The following is a 20,684-nucleotide window of genomic DNA, read 5'->3' as shown; positions in this document are numbered from 1 at the left end:
ACCTTTGGACCCAGCACAGATGTTTGTTCGATTTTTCGTTTTCGTCGTTTCGCGTTTGTTTTGTTTATTTTCGTGCAGTGCTCCTCCTCTTATTCCGGTGTGCCGCGTTGATTGGCTGCTAAATTGGGGCGACCTCGCGGTACTTTCACGGTGCAATACGAGATTTGGAACCGTGATGAAGTCGTGAGGGAATTGTGTAATTAGTCACCCCCTGCGATTCCTAGTCGTGTCATTTGACAACCTCTAGGACAGAAAAGGCAGCGAGATTTAGCAACTGCAGTCGTTACATTTACGACTAGAAGAAAACTAGAAGTCGTGTTGAGTCTTGTAGTGTGACAAAGGCTTTACTCACACAGAAGCAGTCTTCAGCAAAGTGTGGTCTGGGGGAAGGCACATGATCATGTGCAGGTTGGACTTCACTCGAGAAGCAAGACATAAATTTGGATCTCGAGCAAAAGCAGGGTTTTGCGGAAGAGCAGGGTTGAGAACCTAGAAGGATTAAATGTGATCGGATTAGTGATCGTACTATAAAATGTTGGTTTATGAAAATTATAAGGGAAGCTTTTATTCCAGTTACCAAATATTAAAAGGGATCCATTACTATGAATGTTTCATAAGGGGAAGAAAAATCAGCGAATGAAATTTGTGGGTAACGTTTTTTCACCCGCAGAGAAACTACATATTTTAGATGTAATTTGCATGCAAATTTTAAATAAAATTAGAAATCAATAGAACCTGTCTAGGAAATGTTTGTATAAAACCAGCAAGGTGACGTTATAATTTCAACCTATCCTTTTTTTCACTGATACATTATAGGAACTAATGACAGGGTTTCAAATGTGCTCATTCAGTCCTGAATGTTGAGACAAAATAATAAACATCTGTTTTGTTCAAATTAATGCTGTATGGTGTCCTGACAGCCTAGGTAACAAGTCAGAATGTTATTTTTGCTTTGCAGGTCTGTTGTTGTGATGATTTAACTAATACATCAATGTTCTATCAAAGGTACAAAAGGCAATTTGAAAAAACAAACACCTGTAGTATGTCACGGATCTCCTCTGGAGTAAAGAGTGGCACATAGTCTCCACTGATGAGAATACTGTTGATAGCATCCAAATAAGACTCATCTGTCAGCTCCCGAGCCTTATAGAAAGAAAAACAAATTTATACTCAACTGATTTCTGGAATTTATTCAAGATCCGATTAAGTATACTGTATCTGTGTCTAAATGAAGAAATATTTGTTTGATATATCAATAACACCAATCAACAAATGCATTCTGCACAAAAAAAAAATGTAAACTCCAAAATCACCAGTGTGTGAATACTTGAGACAAATTTAAGAGACAGACTTGAAGAATGATATTAGTGCAAGGGGTCTGATTACGTCTGATTTCAATGAAATGCAGTGTGTGGTGTAGAATGAAGACAAGAGGTGTTCACCTAAAGTGACACGAAACTCACAGTCAGCAGTAAAGCTGCAGTCTTTCCTTCTGCTGTAAGTCGAACAGCAGATTTAAGGCTGCTGAAGAACTGAGCTGGCTGGGAGGCATCCAGGTTGTGAAGAGGGATGTGACTGACAAAGAGGGCAAGTTTCAGCAGGGTACGCAGATGGCTGCCTGGTGAACCCACGACAAGAAGGTTCCCGCTGTGGAAGAGAAACCATTTACAGTATTCCTATATCACCTTTATCTAGGTCTTTCTTTCATGCAGGATTATAACCTCTGTGCAATAAACACACACACAAAACATTCCTGAAGGACCCCTACCTGTACTGATATACCAGGGCTCGGTGGATTCCCACCACATGGGCCAGTGTGTTCTCAGACAGCTGAATGTCCAGCACATGGTTCCCAAGTTCCTTGTTATACTGCTGAACATAAGACTGAACGCAGCTCTTCACCTCCTGGAATCCTTTCACTGCCTGTAACTGCACCTTGTGGAGAATCAGATGGCAGTGTGGGAAAACTCTAATGAATGTTTCCAGAACTTTGTTTTTTTTTTTAAAGATTTGATGTTTTTATAACTTCAATAATTGCACACAATTCAATACTCTAACCCACAAGAAAGCCGTAGAAATCTTTGCAAAACTGAACACAGTTATAAATATCGGTAAAATCTACCTTTACTTCCAATTCCGGCACCTCAGCAAGCCGATTGTTGACTGTCTTATCGAGTGGAAAAGTTACATAATGCTGCTGTAAGTCATATTGGTGCATACTGAATTCCTAAAAAAAGAACACATGCATTTACATTTCCAGGCACAGTTATCATAAAGTTCTTCTAATGTCAAAACAGCAGACTCAACAAAAAGTGCTCTGTTATTGTAGGATTTGTTGCTTTTTAATATTTCCTGTGGAGAGAGCAGGGTACCTGTTCAATGGTGCTCTTTAGCTGTTGTTGAAACCAGCTGAGATCAGCATGCCGACACAGTCTGTCTCCCACAATATGTTTGACTTCATGGTGCCATAGAGAAATAACTCCATCTGCGTTCTTCCGCTCCCCAGGAGATAAGATACAAAGGCTCTGACAAAAGGAAGCACATACTTTATATCACAGTGTTAACAAAATGAACAGGTTCTGCATCACTACAATGTGTCGGTTATGTCAAACAATTTATGGGCATTTAATGTTAGTGTTACCATATTGCACAGTAGATATTAGTAGGTTAAGATGACCACTATCCATAAACATCAGAAAGATTTGGATGTGTAAAACCAAGACAAAAATATTAGAGAAGGCTTCCTATAGAAAGAACATCAAGTGTATCATCCGCAGGCTGCAAAGTCGTCTTTACTCACCTCAAAAGCCCTGGTCATTTCTCTCAGGGAAAAAGCATAATGCTGCCTCCCAAGGTCTGTTGAAGGACGAAGGACTGTCTTAATAGACTCCAGGAGACTGCAAGAAGCTGACACGAGTGCTGAGTGCAAACTGTTTTCCAGTTGTTGTCCGTTGTTTTTTGCCATGTTAGCCTACAAAATATACATTTAAATGACTAATCCTTTTGAATAAATTGGGACCTCCCAATAGCAGAACCATCTCTCAGAAGACAAATGAGAACACATTCCTAGGCCACCTGGCTGAAGAGTTACTGGGGACTCACACTTTTGTTATTCCCCTGAGCAGACAAACTATTTAGTCTAAAAGTAGAACAAAAAACAAAGTCAAAACACTTTACCTGAAGTACAGTGAATACGACTTGATTGAGTTTATATCCTTCAGGGGGTGGGAGGTATAAAACAGCAAAGTGGCGCTAAAATGAGGAATTTTGGAAAAGTAGAAAGTTAATAAACAACAAAGCCTGAAATGTAGGTTTGGGAATTTAAATAATTTTTTTCTAAGATGGATGGTTATATGATATAACCTGTCAAAAAGACTAGCCAGTACGAGGTAGATGAGAGACAACATATATTTATACTATATATATATTAAATGTAATTAAAACTAATACAAAACATGAGTCAGGATTTGCACTTACCAATAGCCTTCTAGAAATAGTGTTTTCACTGAGGCTTTCAGGCAGTGACATGGTGGCCTGAACCACAACATCCTCAATTTGACGCTTTTCAAAAGGTTTGGTCAATTTGAACAGCACTTTATCATCCAATACCTGTCGTAACAGCTGTGCGGGGAAAAAAAAACGTTTACTTTCTCTTTTTATTGATTGATCTACATAAATAAACCTGTGCTTGTACTGTACTGTACTTTATAGTACTGCATAATGTACATGTGATGTACATAGAATGTATAACCACTAACAGACTTGGCTAACAAACTCAGATCTTCCTTAGAGCATTACAATGTGCAGTATAATAGCATGAAAAAATAAAGGGCCGTGCACATATGGAAGAAAGCTACTATACCTCACAACACTGCGTCTCGGGCAGATTGATGTCATCTATAAGTATCTGTAAGGTTTTGCCATCTTTTGCGCCAAATAAGAAACCTGCAGCCAAAATGAATTGAACACCCTTATTCAGTTATAACATTTTTAACAAGGCTGATGAAAACAGAAAAAAAAATTTCTGCTGAATTACCAAGATGGCTTTCTAATAACGTTTACTGCCGGCAGATCCACAGTACTGCACACAAGTAAAATAAATTACAAGTCACTGCTCTGATTGTTGACATACAGAATGTTGCATAAACATTTTTCGGCAAGCTTATCTTTATACTTGAGCACAAGCTTTTTTTACTGTCAGTACAAAAAACTATATTAAATTAGAGTTAAAAGAACAGTAGATAAAAATCTACTATTGTATTACTAGTTTGATGGAAGTAAAGAAATGCTAAAGGTTTTTCAATCAGCTTTAATATCCAGGTCTTTGAATGGCCAGCTGATTATCTGCTAAAACATATTTTGCTCATGACTGACATAATTTGCATTATTGCTTTTTTTACCTTGCCTGTGGACAATGCTCTGTTCAAACATTTCCTGAAGGTTTTTTGCTTTGGAGGATCCTGAGAATATCATTCTCTTTGTGAGAAAGTTGGTCTTTTCTGGGAAGAGAAGCAGAAAAAGCCAAAGATAAGCATTTGGTCAATGATGTATGATGATGGCTTTATATTTCAAATCCAATAAAAAAATGATGGTTTTTGTGTATAATTATATCCTATCCACTTTGGCTTATACCTTGTGTGTTGTTAAAATCATTCAGTAATGCTGATTTCCCACAGCCACGGGATCCCACCAAGAGCACATTCTGGGAGGCCATATCTGTATATTCCAGAAAGATCCGTACTGCTAACTGAAAGACAAAAAACAGTACACTCTAAGGAGCATGGGAAAAGGGCAAAACGGTAAAGCTTTTGGTAACAAACGTATGTCACGCGGAATTTCCTGAATGATTTGTGGTAAAACACATCCCCAGTACGGATGGGGTGGCCAGCAACAAGGACTGTTGGTTTCATGATTTACTTTAAAAGAACTGCCCCCTTAAAAATAATCATCTTGAGGCTGTCGAGAATACAAGATAGGAACAGGTTTGCAAAACAGATACCAAAATCTCAAATTATCTCTTTTGACGCCAACAGAATACTCTGTAAATCAACGTAAATATTTGTTGAAATCACCTTTAAAAAAATATTTCTAAAGAATAATCCTATCTTATTGAAAATCACTCAAATCTAATACGCATTTCACACCAGTAATGCAGTCTTTCTTTTAGTTCATGCCACACATTCCACAGTATTAGAGTCTTAGCTTACTGTGTCGATGGTTTCCACAAACACCTCCCCGAGTCCATCGGGGGAGCTCAAGGAGCTGTGTTGGGACATACGAGACTGCCAGGGGTCCCACTCGCCAGACTCATCCACGTAGTAATCAAACACCGAGATCTCATCATCACAGTCAGGCAAGCTATGGGGGAAGAGGTATGAAATGCATGTAATACCGACGGATTTACTTCTCATCAATAAGCACAGTTCTGGTGGACCCACTCACTTTGCAGTGCAGGCCTTCAGAATTTCACCGAACTTCTTCTTCTCATTGCTTTTCAGCAACCCTCCGACCAGCCAGATGAGACAGAACAGAAAGAGCCGCTCGATATGTAGAGGTCCTCCCAGACTCTGGGCCTTGTCATTCAGCATAGCCTGCAGAAGGCTGGTGATTGTCTGAAAGAGGCCAACTTCTGTCAGGGGAACCGGGAGCCTAAACAGGAGATAAAAATACAACTTTAACAAAAGACTATGGCACAGTCCTTTTTAAACCAGTGCTTAAACTATTTATTCTTCCATCCGTCCATTTCCTAACTGCCTTATCCAATCCAGGGTGCGGGGGTGCCGCAGCCTAACCTGGGAGACCAAGGACAGGATGACAGTCCATCACAAGACACAGACACACACAGACACACTCTCCCTGGGGCCAATTTCTCCAGAAGCCAACTACCAGCATGTCTTTGGACTGTGGAGAGGAAACCGGATCACCTTGAGGAAACCCACATGAACATGAGCAGAGCATACAGTACACACTTCACACATACAACACCCCAGTAAGTGAACTGAGGGCCCCAGCACCGGGAGGCAGCAATGCTGGCCACTGTACCACTGTACTGCCCACTTACTCTTCTGAATGTGTATTCCATTTTCAAAACAACCTGGAATGAGGTTATCAAATCTGGACCTTTTTACAACTGTGTCATTGTGGTGTGAATCAAATGGAAACCCCATGAGCAATTGTAGTGACATCTGTCTAAGAAATGTATTTATCATTATTTAGCATACAGTGGTAGAGGAAAAAAAATGTCTAAAGTGGAAGAGACTAATAATGAAGGGTTATAGCTTTCAGGTAAATGATGAAGGAGATAAGGTAATAATGTCTTTTAACAAGGAATAGAGTGTATCATCATTCAGAGTCCGTGATGTCTGTTAAACATTTGGTTAAAGGAACCATATGACACAAGTGGGAAGAACACGAAAGTGCACTTAAAGCCATGTACAGGGGAGACACTTCTAGGAAAGAAGTAGTGGGAGTATGTTACCCATGTTACTCATGTTGTTGAAGCGAATACTCTTGTTTCTTTCAGGAAACAGTTGGATGAGATTCTCTGATCAATTAACTCCCAGCAGCTGTGACAGGCTGTCCCATTAAAGGACTGCAGTGACTGCAGATCTGGTCACTAGAGGGGGTCAAAATGGCCTCAAAAGACAGATCTTCATAAGTCATTCACTCAAGTAGGTTCACACCTACTGTAAATCGAGTAACTGGTGAATTGGTTAATTGTTTTTGAAGTGTTTTGATTCTCCTTTATGGATCATTCATATGTTTTGTTTATATACCAGAATGGTAGATAATGAAAAAGGAGGAGTATGAGGGGTGTCTTCTGTGCTTGCTTTATTGTTAGGCACATTAAAAGTTAGTACGGCTAGGATTTATTTTTGTATTTTGTCAGTGTATTTCTGTTACAGCATCTTCAAAATAAAACTAGAAAATATTCAGGACAATTGTAACATCCTAATTTGGGGTATTGCATGCATAAGAGGCAATGCTACTTCAAGCAGGAAATGTTTTCATGTAGTGGTTGTCAGGACAACCGGCAGGTTGTTTCAGAGGATCCTGTGTATACAGTAGCTATGAATTCTGCGGGATGCAGAGGCACTCAATCCAAAATCAGAATCCAGAAGCAAGGTCGAGAGGAGAAGTTAGGGACCCGTTAACAAGAAAGAGCCGAGACAAACCGAGGAGACAATCCGAAAGGGGAAATCCGAGAGAGGAGATCAAAGAGGGAAAAGTTAGGTAAAAAAAAAACGGGAAATCCAACAAGTTGAAAAAGCACCAGAGAACTCTCAATAGTGAGCACCGGAACTTTAAAAGCCGAAGGGAGAGGGACGTGGTTGGATAATTGGTCCGGAAGTGAGAGTGTGTGAAATCTGGTCCCTGTGAGAATGTGATGGGTTCAGTAGGAATGAGATCGTGAGTGGAGAGGAGGTGGGAGCAGGAGAGAAGCAGTGTCAACACTCGTGTGGTGTGAAGTCAAGGCAGGTAAAGAGAGGTGTAAAGTTAAAACCTGCAAATGAATAGAGAGAGCCTGGCTTTACTGGTTTTTAACTTCACCTACAACCCCATCTAACAATACAAGAGATCCTAACCCTAACAACCCCTTTCCTAACGAAACCCTTACAGACACAGAATATACTCATGAAACCACACCCTAACTTTCACAGAATATTCTCATGGGACCTAGGAAATCTTCCTTCATCTGGGAGAAGGGAGAAGGGTAAGGATGAGAATTAACTTTATACACACAGTTGAACAGCCTGTGTAAGGGCAACTGGAAATGATTCACTGTGAATCTCTCCAAGATGCTGAAATGCCACTTTACAGTGGAAAAATATAGAATAGAAATTAAAGCATAATTCTTACTTGACATCATGAAGAACAAAATTAAATATCGGATCCAATGTACTGTTGAAAGCCTGGGATAAAACCTATGGAAAGATGAAACAGCAATATTCAACTTAGTCTTTTACAGCTTTATTGTTATACTGTCTGTTATATTTAAAGGAATAGTAGTAACAATATTTATCATTTCCATGCCCTGGCCTCAGCAACTCCACTGGCCACAGCTTCTTCTGGTGTTTATGGTGTTAAATAGACAAGAAAGCACATGACTAACAAATAATAGCATGCTGCACATGTTATAATACAGATAATGCAATCACATACTGTACATTTGTTATTCCAATATGTTATGCTTACCTTGTTTTCTTGTTCATTTCTTTGTGCTAGCCATATTTTGGCTAGTGGTCTCCATCCAGTTGTGTCGCTGTCGACATATATTATACCCTGTAGAAACAGGCAGAAACACAAAGGAAACAAATATTTTTTTTAAAAGAAATTCAGGACTATGTTACAGAGTTTCAAGCCTTCACTTTGCCTAAATTTGTCTCCCCGATTTTTTTATCCTTAAATTAGGTACTGCATGCTAGTCTTTTTGGATGTGCCATACCTAGAGATTGTGCCTCTAGGTATGGTTTTGAACATTTTGTTTTTGGTTATAAACTGAAAGCATGCATGTATATTTCTGTATTGATCCTTACTGGGATTTTGCTAAGAAGAGCGTTTTTTTAATTATTTTGCTAAACGTACCGCTCTTGAAATTAAAGCTGGCGAGGCCAGTTCCAAATCTGAGGTCTCAAACAGAAGCCTGATGTTGCTCGTGAGAGGAAGATGTTCTCCGTTGCTCAGTTGCAAAACCTGGAAAAATATTATGCGTTCAATGTGCTCACATTAATCAACACACTCAGTGACAATAAAAATCTCATCCTCCCTTTCTATCCTGTTATTTCCATCTGTTCTATATTTTATTTCTAATGTTTGTTATTTTGGAATGACCCATTGTTTTATTCTAATACAGTCCAATGTCTCCCCTAAAATATCAGAGTTCTAAAGTTGTAAATTGAGTTTTAAATAAGCTAATTCTATCACTGAAACCCAGTCATCATCTTCTAATGGCATAACCAATAAATGAGATAAGCAAAGTCTGCACTAGATGGCTAAGTGAATGCTGTAAAATCATGCATTTTTCTCTGAAACAAAAGAAAATACTTTTTAGCTACAAAATAAAACTGGTACCTTTTTTGTCTCTAAAACACTACTGAAGTTGTCTGCCCAGGTCTGTGTAAGTGTCCCATCGAAGCAGAGCCAGCTAATACCACTTTGCTTGAAGAAAAAAAAAAGACGTAGGGCATGATTAATAGGCTAATTCACTGTGAAACTCTAGTTCTCAACATTATATAGTGGAGCAGCTGTGTGTGACATTCCCTCCAGCACTCTGTCATGCTCTGGGCTGATTTAATGGACTCAGGCTCTGACCTGACATAAAAGACAGTAGAAAAATGATTTTGAAGCTGATAGTCTTATGTGATTTCTAATGTGTGATTCAATTTTTCCTACTGTATTACTATTATGATATAACTGAGGGGATCTGTGACAATTCAAGTGGAAACCTGCGGAGACCTTCATTGTTGATACTGAAAGAGCAAGACTTGTCTCTTCTTCATATTAACACACTTTCTATTCAACTAAACCTTTCAAATCCCACTTCTCATTTTGCCTCCTTTCATTGGTGAAGTTTCCCACAATACTATAAATTTTCCTTTCTTGTAGTTTCTACAATATAAATGCTGTTTCTGTTTTCCTTCACATATCTAATACACAAGGGAGGGAAGTCGTAAAATAATTCTATATAGCCTTCCCTTTCTTTCAGGCAACTATCATTTTATGACAGACCAGACAGATAAAATTAAGGATGGCAGCTGTCATGCTCAAAATTAATTTAACGGAAGGGTTTGCTGTGTTCAGTATTAACAATAAATGTTAGACTCCACTTTATAATCTCAAAACGGAACTATCATCTGAATTTCACTGTCACAAAGACAACTAATTAAAAGGTGTCTTTTGTCTTTTATGCGATTTAATAACAAATAGTCAAATTGACCAAAGGTGTTAAAAATACCCTTATAGCCTTTCTCCACGCATGGGTAACAATACTGTCTATCCAAACGTGAGGAGCCTGGAATCCAAAAAGCAGTGTGCTATCATCTGTTGCCTGGGGGTTAAATTTGACCAGTTTGTGACTGGGTAGTTCTTTCTGCTCTTCGCTGGGAATCCCTGGTGACTCTGCCTGCTGGTCTAAAGGCATCAGATTGAGAGCCCGAATGAGAGTGGAGATACAGGAGCTCTTTCCTGCTCCTGGAGGTCCAGCCACAATGATGCCTGCAGAAAACACAGTAACATCCCACTGTTACCACTGGGCACTGGGCCTCTGTTCCCTCAGCGCTGCCACCCTTGTGATTAAAAAACATTTTACGCATTGCACCTTGTTACAGATATGAACTTAAAAAAACATTCATCGGATCAAAAAAGGGTTTGTTTTCTGTCCATAAATACAGTATACGTTTCTACCATGGCTTGACAATTTTCTCACCTTGATGACACTGGGACAATATATAGAGCTGCTTAACTTTCTTCACCCAGGGCACATGAGGAACAAGACTGATATTCTTAGCAGCTGTTAAAATAGCCCCGTCTAAGGCATTCTCAGACTGCAGACATCCCTCTGAGACAGACGCGTCCAGCTGACAACCAAACATGTCCTTGACAATCTGATCGAATACCATCACGTCCTGTGAAAACATGGTTAGAAACTGCAATACAAAGATACTGTACCTGACAAAAAAGCACATTTCAGGGCCAAATTGAAAATCAGTATTTATAGCTTTAGAGTCACGACCTTCATATGAATGATTTGGCGACTGTGATGCTGCTTTGCCCATTTTCTTTAAAAAAGTGGTAGCCAGTGACTTACATCTCCCTTCATTCTGGGGCCTAAGCACTCGTGCAGCGTCTCTCCCAACAGAGCATGGTCCAGTCTGGCTGCAGACGTCATAGCGTTGGAATGTGTAGTTACTGTCTTTCTGTCCATGCTCTGGACTGTTTTTAGACTAAGTGACGGACCTGGAAAAGAGAAGGTGGAAACAATGAGGAAGTACTTCTCTTCAAATATCATGAGGCCTCCTCAAAAGGTGAAAGAATTTCTCAGTTTCGCACTTTCGTATCTTCTGCATGATTCCCTATCATCTGTGTGTACAGTCCCTAATAATTCTATTTAAGTAGCACACTAATAACATTCCGAGACATGTTGTACTATGCATCTTAAAAAGAATGAAGAGGCACACTGAAAAATAAATTCACAACTTAGATTGTCAGTGCAGGGACGAATTACAGCTACTGGCATTCATGAAGCAATCCATGCTTTACAATAGGAATGGTAGCAACAGACGACTATAAGAATCAAAAAGCACTGAACTAAGTACTAAGACCCTAGAGAGACACTTAAGAGATATTTCAGGGACTTTACTCAGAGCTGTGGCAGCGAAGGGCAGAGTAGAAGTGACACTGTTGGACCTGGAGGTTCTCTCTCCCCCCATCCGGACCTCGGTGTGGTTCTGCCTCCCCTCTGCCCTTACTCTCCTTTCAGCCTTCTTCTGAGCAGCTCTCTGAACCACTGACACCAGCGATGCCAGGCTGAAGAGGTGGTGCAGTCCCTCAGGGCTGAAAACCATGGAAGGCGAATATGTCAAATCACCCACAACCACACTGAGGAGTAGAGTCCGCCATGAAGGCCGCTTGTTAAACAGTCTCGTGCAGCTCAAACCTCAGTATCGGATGACCTAGGGAAAAGGGCGACTCACTAAAACGATTCTAACTGGCGCTGCGGTCAGGTTAATAGTAATGGAGAAAGAGTTCCTACTAACAGCTGCTCCTGGGTGAGCCGGGACACGAGCAGAATCCGGTGGGTTAGCATTCTGGGGCTCTTGAAGCCAAAGGCGGCGAGAGTTCCCCTGAGAATCACGGCGCGGTCAGGGGCCGCCAGGGACACCGTGCGGAACAGGGCACGGACGTCGCTCGGGAGAGTTTCCCCCCCTGGCCTGCAGTGGGCCGTCACAAAAAGGCTGAGGCTTCTGTTTAACGTGACCTGTAGACAGACAAGAGGAGGAGAGAAGCTCCAGAGCTTGAAATGATACATCATACGCTGAAGAGCAAATGCGCCATGCAAAAATAAATCTATAAGGTACTTTAATTAAGTATCGTTTAGGGGATGCATCATATCAAATATGTGATTGATATTGAAGTCCATTTATCTTTTACTGTACATTAATTATTCATTACATACAGTAAGTGTTAACGATTACTATTGTCTCATGTTTTGGGGGACTGTTTTATGTGAAAGTCCTTTCAGTCACTACAACAATGACACTATAATTATTTGCAAATTTAATATTTAGATAGAGAATATAAAATACCTGAGATGGTTATAGCTTTGAAAATAGGACTTATTAATTATCCTATAAAAGGGAAATTTCTCTGTCAAATGCAAACTATATGCAAGAGTTTCATTAATCAGCAATGTTATTATAGAGTGGTCTATTAATGTTTATTCGAAAAATCTTAGAAAAGAAAGACACTCACCTCTTTCCCATCTCCCAAAACACAGGTATTTAGTTTTGCTTTAAGACAATCATATAATGTCTGGGAATTAAACATTACAGCAGAGACAGCTGATTTCTTCAGGAGGTGAAAATCATCAAAACAGACCCAGCATCCATCCTATCATAATAAAGACAGAGCTGGGTTAAGAAATCATTTTTACAGAGCACAGATGTGATGTTAATTGTGACGGTGAGGAATCAAATAATCAAAAAAAGGTATATAGTCGTGTTCTTCTATGTAAAATATACAGAACAATCCTTTTCCTTAGGAATTACTTTCTGAATGTTTTCGCATCAAACACATAAAACAATTTCTTTGCTTTAATAAAAAAAAAAGACATTATTTTTAATTTACCATAGCAGCTCCATGTAAAATCTTCGTAATAGATGCTGGATTTGAATGGTATGAACAGTGAAAGAGGAGAAGGAACTTCCCCAGGAGATGAGCAAAACCCTGTGAAAATCGAAAACATGTACACTCAGTATGAAAACTGCAGTTCCTGTGTTGTCAACCAGTGACACTGCTGTGTGAATGCAGTCTTACGAGGCTTTCTATAACCTAAAGAATTTTAAAATGAAGAGCCTCCTTTCTGTGTTTTTCAAAAATGTGTTTCATTACATACATTTGTATTACTAAGTCAACAGGAAAACATTTTGCTTCACTAAGAGTTGGAGTTATAGAAGTCAGTTATATATTTTTACTGCTCTTTTGTTCTCACTTACTGTACCTTCAAGGTCTCTGTCTTGCCTGTCCCATGATCGCCCAGAACTGCAGCACCTCCGAGGTTTTGCTGTGTCTGACAACAGTTTACAGAAAACATCGATGACGCAGTTAAAACATATACAATTGCTGTGACTGGTTGACAACCATGCTCTAGTGTGGTATAGCAGACTGAAGCTCAAACATTTCATGGTAAATAGAAAACACCGCTGAAAGTTATTGAAATACAGTACATCACACAAATGTTAACCAGCCCTCTATACATGTTAGTGGTATTCCCAATATCAGTTTCTCATTTCAAAATCCACATATACCACATGTCCACATGTATCTGCACAACCTTTTTCATACACTGTAGAGTGCTGAGCTAAAGCCTCTCTTTTGAGGTATGTTTCACAAAGCCAAACTCATATACCGCAATTTTCTTGCATAAATCAAATAGATGGAATTCAACTGAAGACGTACTGTAACTAATTGGTATACTTACATATGACAACGCAAGAAAAGACTTCTCTGTTGCTGGAGTCATTATAACAGGTGCTTCAGCACCATAGAATTCATAGCCACATTCATACTGGGCGTTGTGTATACATATAACATGTCTTTTATCATCTATCAAAGAGAAGAAGGGGTAAACAATGAGTAACTTTCTTACAAATGCAAAACCAGAAAAGAAGGTAACTGAAACACAAAGGTCTGCATTTCTAATATCATTAAGCACGGAGACACTATTGGTTATTATTTAAAGCTATAACTTTGAGGCTATTCTATATTTCACCATTTCCATCCAAGTACAGATGGTTTCACCCTATGTTAGGTACAGAGCCTAACACGAAGGCTAGACAACTGTGAATGAGCAGTGTGCGATTGGAGTCGGTAACAATCATGCTGTCGGCAAACATCGCTCACCCTTTTCATCTGAGTAAACCCTTACGGCTCTTCTCCATTCAAAGTCTGTGATCTCCCGAACTTTGCGAGTAGATAAGCTTTCCATGACATCACGTAGATACACTGCAAACTGTAGAGTACAGATCATCACATTGATAAATACATGTACGGTATAAAGCCTTTCAATAAACAATCCAAAACGCTGTGCTCAATACCACCCAAAACAATAAAAACCTAACAAAAGGTAGTTGCAGAAGCTGATTGCACTGAAAGTGCTGGAAGACAAAACGGGCAGGATAATACAACCTACCCTTATCTTGCAGGATGAGACAACAGATATACAGTAAAGATCTAAGCAGATAGGGTACACAATCAAAACCTTAATTCCAAGCTAATTTCACCATGAAGCTCGGTGGATTATTTCTCTGGTTAAAAGGGGAGTTGTTATTGGAAGCAAGTTATAAATCAGCTTCAGACCCCATTGTAAAATGTAAAAGTTTAATTAGTCTTTATATTTCATGTCTTTTTACTTAAAAAAATCTGTATTGATTCTTCTCGTAACTGTGTTTACTGTTATCCCCATGATTATAAATAGGTTGACTTGAGTATTTCGAGGACTTTAATACTGCATACCATGATCATGTTTTCTAGTTTTAGCTTCTGGCTGGCTGTGACAAGCTCCTCACAGTGATTCCAGCTGCCCTTACTGATGATGTTGGAGAGCTTGAAAATCATCCCAGAGTGTTTCTTCACAGCTCCTGGAAGGGCCTTCCGATCTGATTTCACATTGGTAATCGCAGCCTCACAGTCTCTTGTCCAACAGTACAGCAGACATAGCCTGGCTATTTGAAATGGATGCTGTGGAGGAGAAAGATTCGCACAGCAGGAAAGTCAATGGACCAACGGACAGCTAATCCTTTTTATTATCGAGGTGGATCACTCACGAGGGACAAATACATCCAAGAACCAGATGCTTTGTGAGTGTTTGAGTGTTTTAAGTATGATAGTTTTGACTTAGCCCGTGTAGTTAAGGGGAAGCCTCCTGGCCACAGGACGAAGATGCTCGAACCCAATTCAGACAGGAGTTAACCAAGGAGCGGCAGCAAGATAGAGATGGGGTGGAGGAGAGATGCATGAGACAGGTGTTTGTGTAAGATACTGTGCACATACTGTTTCAGTAACAATAACGCTAATTTTTGCATCTGTATGAGATTGACTCGCTGTTGATATCCCTCCCAGACTTCAGTTAATAACTTCCATATATATACACTGTAATAACATTTGCTGACTGTGCACATAATCTGTCTGCACAGTGTGCATACTGAAATGACTGAGTATCTAAATTACATGCTTGAACTTGTTTCCTTCGGGGCCGTGAGTATTTCTTCCACCTTCTTTAGTTCAGTGCGGGAATTAAGGGGGACGTACAGTACCTTGTATGTCCACTCATCGATGCCGACTCCCTGGCTGATATCTAGGGTTGCATCGGTCATGCTTCTCTCCAAAGTCTGTTGGATCGAGCTTTGAAGATCAGAGAGCCACTCCTCCACTGCGGAAGAAATATGAACCTGTGGGGGAAAAAAAACAACAATGGTACTGTATATGACAAAGAAAGGCTAAAACCTTAAAAATGATAAACCTAATGATTTTCACTGCTTTCAAGGTCTGGACTTCAATAAACAATATTGCTGCATTGCGTTCAGAATTTCAAAATATTAACTGACAAAAGTGGTGTGAATTAATACAGAATAATAATGCGATATTCAGAATTAATACCGATATTCTAGGGGAAGGGGGAGCTCTAAAGGAACACAGACAAACATAAAGAAAGACTTATTTGATCACTTCTACCTCCTCACCCAGCTGCAGGCATTCACCGTCATTCGCAATCACAGACACAGCCATCATTCCCTGAGTGGCTTCCCTGCTGCTCAGTGGAATTGGACTCCCCAGCGAGAGCCCAGCCTGAAACAAGTCCATGTGACAATACTGAAGCAGGAACTCAGTGACTCTGCAATTTGCTTGAAGGGTATCAGCGCTGTCTTCTGCTTTTATTTCAAGAACAGCTACTGTATAATGATGACTCAAAGTTCTAGTGCGAAACCAAGCAATTCTAAAGGACAAGCACCACAGGACTAAACCTTTAGAAATATTTACAAAATTAACCGGTATATCTTCACATTGTGTTTTTTATTAAGATACTGACACATATGATGAGAATATTGTCCTTTGCCTGATATTTTTACAGCACACATTCAAAAAAGAAAACGTGTTTTTATATTCTTTTAAAAGAAACATGATGATCACGAAAGCAAACACTATGAAGTCACTATGAAATGTTTGCAATTGTAGTTAGGCCCCAGCTGCTGGCTATCTGGCTTACTGATCTCAGAGACTTGGGAAAGAGGCTGTCGCTGTCAGTCATGTGAGTCAGACTTCTGTAACTGGCTGACTCCAGCCCCTCAGCTGCTCCGGGACTGAAGTGAGGGTCTGCGGGCTCACTGCTACAGCTGCTGCTGCAGCTATCGGACCTCTCCAGAGCCAGACTGGCCACACCACTGAATATCAGTCTTCGAAAAGGAAAACAGACAAAACAGATGAAAGTTTCAGCATTGAAGATTGTAAACTGAAAGTACACTTCCCTTCACACTGTGTGACAGCTATCAGCTATTCTTTCTTTGTTTTTTTTTCAGAAGACACTTATGATGCTAAGGAATATAACAGGTGAAGTTATGATCCCTGATCCCTACTATCATATCCTCAATAATATTGTATCCTCATATAGTAAAGTACAGTAAAGTTATGCAAAGTACACTTCCTGATTTATTGTGTATGATATTAAACCATTCTGTTATATACAGAAGTTGAACCATTTGGTTTTTATATATGAAAACAGTTCTAGAGCTCATAAAGGTTGTGGATTGCCACTCGACTTACAAGGCCATGTTTTGCTGAAAATGTCTTGCTTTGGTTGGTATTTATTTTATGATAATCTTCACTTTTCTAAATGTAAAAACCCTTTTTAAATTTACATAAATCACAGCTGTGACACATGGCCAACTATCGTGTAGGGTCAACGAAATTTCTATTTAACAATTTCAGAAACATTTTCAATTTTACTGCTCTTAAAGATTTTGCATACATTTTGTTATTGTTTGCTTCATAAAGCTTTGGACGTGAACTAAATTGTCCAATAATTCACAGCACAATTCAAAGTTTTAAACACTTTTTATCAATGTGTTATTAAAAGTTCACTTAAAAAATGCAAAGAGTACACAGAACACTCTGTCTTACTGTGCCACTTCATGGACATTAATACTGATTTTTATGTCCAGTGAAGCCGCAATGAGGTGTGAAGCAATGCATTTAAGAAGAATTGTTGATACATGTTTTCGCTAGAGAAAGATAAAGACAGATACCCAAAATTATTGCGGAGGAGTCCGACATCTGTTGGGTGGCTGAGAAAAGACAGCAGAACCAAATCTGGCAAGAAGTAGAAACGAGGGAAGGCCTGTCTTTTCATTTCCAGAAAGTGGGAGAGAAACTGACAACAGACTTCCAGATCTTTCCGCATGCGCTGCAAAATCACTTCTTTTGGAACTTCCGTGGCACAGCAGCACTAAGAGATAAGTTGTTGCTGTTAAAGTACACATTAAAATATTTACAACTCAGTCACTTATCAGAAGATGCATATTTTCAAGACGTAGCAAATTCTTGTGGTTTTGCCAAAAACCATTGTGTGACTTTGCTTTGGTTATCCCATGAACTCTACATTGTATTTGTTAAAACATAGAATTTAACATTTCTACATCCAAAAAAATATCACATATATCCATAATTAATGGATTACCTGAACATACTGTACGTTTTAACTGAATTAGAACCAATTCCTATAGCATCTTGATAAAATAATAGTCAATATGGCAAAATGCAATTAAAATTGTAATTTTTAAAATAAAACGAATGATCCACTTAAATAACATTTAATTACTGCGACACATATTTGATACATACAACGTACCTGTAGGACATTTCTCGTCCTGTAGGCTGAGTGCATCATTTTGATCCAGGTTCTCTCAACCTTGGCAAAGCGTTTGGCCTCCTGGGGGAGCTCCTGTTTAATTGAGTTGTAGTATTTTAGATTAAGACCTGCAATAATAACTAAATTGATTTTAAATGACCTCTCACGAGTGGACTGTACAATTTAACCATAACATCCCTTAATTCCCCTTCATTTACGTTCTGCACTCATATATATATATAATCTCACTTTGACTTGGCCTTTTTATTGCTTCCCCACTTCCTAAAGATGTAAATGATGAATCAACACAACCCCCTCCGTCTTTTTCATAAATAGCCTCTTCAAGCACCATGCTTACCTTTTTATACCAATAGTTAATGTTTCTGCAATCTCTGTGTAATACTCTGCACTTGTTAACATTAAATGTCATCTGAGAGATGTTTACCCTTGAATTGGCTTGAATTCTGTTTGAATAATTTTGCTTTTCCACTGGAGACTATGCAGTCTTTGCTAGGTCTAATGATTTGACTTCATCTGCAGGCTTCACTAGTTTGCTAACTATACCAAGATCTCGACCGTTGATATACAGTAGATTAGGAAGAGCAGTGGACCTAATACAGAGCCCTGTGGCACGCCCTCAGTTGCATTACACCAGCATCCACCTCTTACCTGTACTCTGTGTTTCCTACCCACTAGCTGATTCTCAATTCAAACACAAAAGAAATACAGGACTGAAAACAGAACATCTAAAAACCTGAACCTTAAAACCTCAGACCCCAGCCACTGAAACCCCTTTATGTGAAATTAAAGAAAATGTCACCTCACCTTGCTGAGGTTTGCGTCACTAAACACAGGCTCCAGGTTCCGCCAGAGGTCCTGCACTTCCAGCCACAATTCCAAGATGTTTCCCACCTCCTTCAGTTTGTCAGTCCAGGAGGCCGCCTCCTCTTTCAGCGGGCCGATGTGCGGGGAGGTCAGCATCTGAGCCAGCAGGAGCCTGGCATGTTCCGCTTGCTCCAGGGTCAGCAGAGTGTCCTCCTTCCCCAGCAGCACTGGGCCCATCGTCCTGTAAGCTTCGAAGCTCAGCACCTTGTTATGAGCAAACAAATCACCAATAACAAGATGTCAATGATTAAACACAAAACAAGCTCTGTGTGGTTTAGAAAGTGTCCTGCCTGTTAGTGTTTTACATTGAGCTAGTAGATTGCAGCACATGTTCTGAGTGAGAATGCTGAGTTTAATTTTGCATCCAGGTAGTTTGTCTCAAAACAAGCTTCTAAAACTTGAATGTAGAAGTGCTGTTTTTTGCTGTTCTTAAGATGCTTTTATTTACAAAAGGGAAGGGGCACAATTTAACGTCTACAGGCTTCCTTCTTTGGAGTCCTACACTTTAACAAACAATCTTCAACTCCAGTGTACTTGTTTTGACCACTACATAAGGGGATTGGTTCAATTAGCTACAGTAGATTAGAGGTCAGAATGTTCATTTCATTTGAACAATTCTTTCTCTCAACTACTTACTGAACTAAATTACTGAAGTAATTGAACAGATAATGTGGTCAAGTGGTCAAAATGAAATTGTTCCACGTGGTTAAAAATTGATGATATTTAATTTAAAAATGATTTTGTTATGGGCACTCAATGTCGTTAGAATCATTGTTTGCTTCTCAGCTCACAACCACAAACCCTTTGACTGTACACAGGGGAGAATGAGGAAATGCAGGCAAACTCTTCTAATCCTCCCACTTTGAGCTATTCATCTTTTCTCATGTCACAGGCACCATGTGTCACGCCCTGTACACCTAGAGGGCGCTCTACTTCTGCCCTGTTCCTAGCCCCCTCTGATTATTCATGTCTTTCGAGTGTATCTTGTTGTGTAGCCTATTTACTTCCTGTGTCTTCTCTGCTCCTGGCTCAGCATTGAGGGTACTGATGTCTTGAGACCCGCCTAGCACCAGGTTGCTCCAGTCTGTGGCCTGAGGGCATAGGTTTCTATACCGACATCGTCATACCCCCTGAGCCCGGGCTAACCTCTGTGTTGCCTCTTTTGCCACTACGCATAGGGTCTCTACTGCTCTCCTTGTCATTCCACAGCATGCCCCTTCTGACATTCGTGACACCACGGCCCTGACCAGAGGTTCAGTTCCAATTACACAACCAGCTGCACCACGTATCAGCAAGCTCATGAAATGCTGTACGGATGAGAGATTTCAGGCCATCTCTTCCCACCCTATACTCAGTGGTGCTCAGCCGATTGTGTGCTGTCTCCTGGGGAACCTCAGTCATAGTCAGCTGACCCAGTCCCCAACCTGCCATGCCTGGATCCTATAGCTCAACTGTTACCGGGTGAGTCACTCAAGAGGTCCTGTGGGTTTTGTGTTTTAATCTCAAGAAAATGGCATAAAGTCTAACTTCAACATACTTTAAGGGAAAAATTACAGTATATGCCTTAACTGTATGCCACAAAATATAAGGTTTTGAATATTGAAGACCTCGAGCCAAATATTCAAAAGTGTTTAAAAGTACTAAAAGGAAAATAATTCTGTTGAAGACAGAAAACAGA

The 20,684-nt window shown here is 39.8% G+C and overlaps 1 protein-coding gene across 1 annotated transcript in view; it reads right to left on the bottom strand.

Moving 5' to 3' along the window:
* Positions 1-20,684, bottom strand: part of LOC102689650 (uncharacterized) — a 72,731-nt gene that overhangs the window by 30,097 nt on the left and 21,950 nt on the right. The window contains exons 34-68 of the mRNA XM_069185871.1: positions 18,947-19,210; positions 18,122-18,214; positions 17,520-17,719; positions 16,484-16,670; positions 15,952-16,065; positions 15,534-15,668; positions 14,734-14,958; positions 14,122-14,230; positions 13,700-13,824; positions 13,220-13,288; positions 12,847-12,945; positions 12,472-12,609; positions 11,757-11,977; positions 11,360-11,553; positions 10,808-10,956; positions 10,427-10,625; positions 9,956-10,215; positions 9,073-9,159; positions 8,587-8,694; positions 8,197-8,283; positions 7,861-7,925; positions 5,443-5,649; positions 5,208-5,358; positions 4,633-4,747; positions 4,401-4,499; positions 3,863-3,945; positions 3,478-3,621; positions 3,178-3,252; positions 2,801-2,971; positions 2,373-2,525; positions 2,123-2,227; positions 1,769-1,935; positions 1,464-1,647; positions 1,036-1,143; positions 353-489 (exon numbers count right to left, since the gene is read on the bottom strand). Coding sequence (XP_069041972.1) covers positions 353-489; positions 1,036-1,143; positions 1,464-1,647; positions 1,769-1,935; positions 2,123-2,227; positions 2,373-2,525; positions 2,801-2,971; positions 3,178-3,252; positions 3,478-3,621; positions 3,863-3,945; positions 4,401-4,499; positions 4,633-4,747; positions 5,208-5,358; positions 5,443-5,649; positions 7,861-7,925; positions 8,197-8,283; positions 8,587-8,694; positions 9,073-9,159; positions 9,956-10,215; positions 10,427-10,625; positions 10,808-10,956; positions 11,360-11,553; positions 11,757-11,977; positions 12,472-12,609; positions 12,847-12,945; positions 13,220-13,288; positions 13,700-13,824; positions 14,122-14,230; positions 14,734-14,958; positions 15,534-15,668; positions 15,952-16,065; positions 16,484-16,670; positions 17,520-17,719; positions 18,122-18,214; positions 18,947-19,210 — 5,027 coding nt within the window. The remainder of the gene's footprint in view (positions 1-352; positions 490-1,035; positions 1,144-1,463; positions 1,648-1,768; positions 1,936-2,122; positions 2,228-2,372; positions 2,526-2,800; positions 2,972-3,177; positions 3,253-3,477; positions 3,622-3,862; positions 3,946-4,400; positions 4,500-4,632; positions 4,748-5,207; positions 5,359-5,442; positions 5,650-7,860; positions 7,926-8,196; positions 8,284-8,586; positions 8,695-9,072; positions 9,160-9,955; positions 10,216-10,426; positions 10,626-10,807; positions 10,957-11,359; positions 11,554-11,756; positions 11,978-12,471; positions 12,610-12,846; positions 12,946-13,219; positions 13,289-13,699; positions 13,825-14,121; positions 14,231-14,733; positions 14,959-15,533; positions 15,669-15,951; positions 16,066-16,483; positions 16,671-17,519; positions 17,720-18,121; positions 18,215-18,946; positions 19,211-20,684) is intronic.

Source organism: Lepisosteus oculatus, chromosome 2 (assembly GCF_040954835.1).
Source record: "Lepisosteus oculatus isolate fLepOcu1 chromosome 2, fLepOcu1.hap2, whole genome shotgun sequence".
In the NCBI taxonomy this organism is placed as follows: Eukaryota; Metazoa; Chordata; class Actinopteri; order Semionotiformes; family Lepisosteidae; genus Lepisosteus; species Lepisosteus oculatus.
The sequence above is the reverse complement of the archived record's forward strand: the minus strand, read 5'-3'. Positions and strand labels throughout refer to the sequence as shown.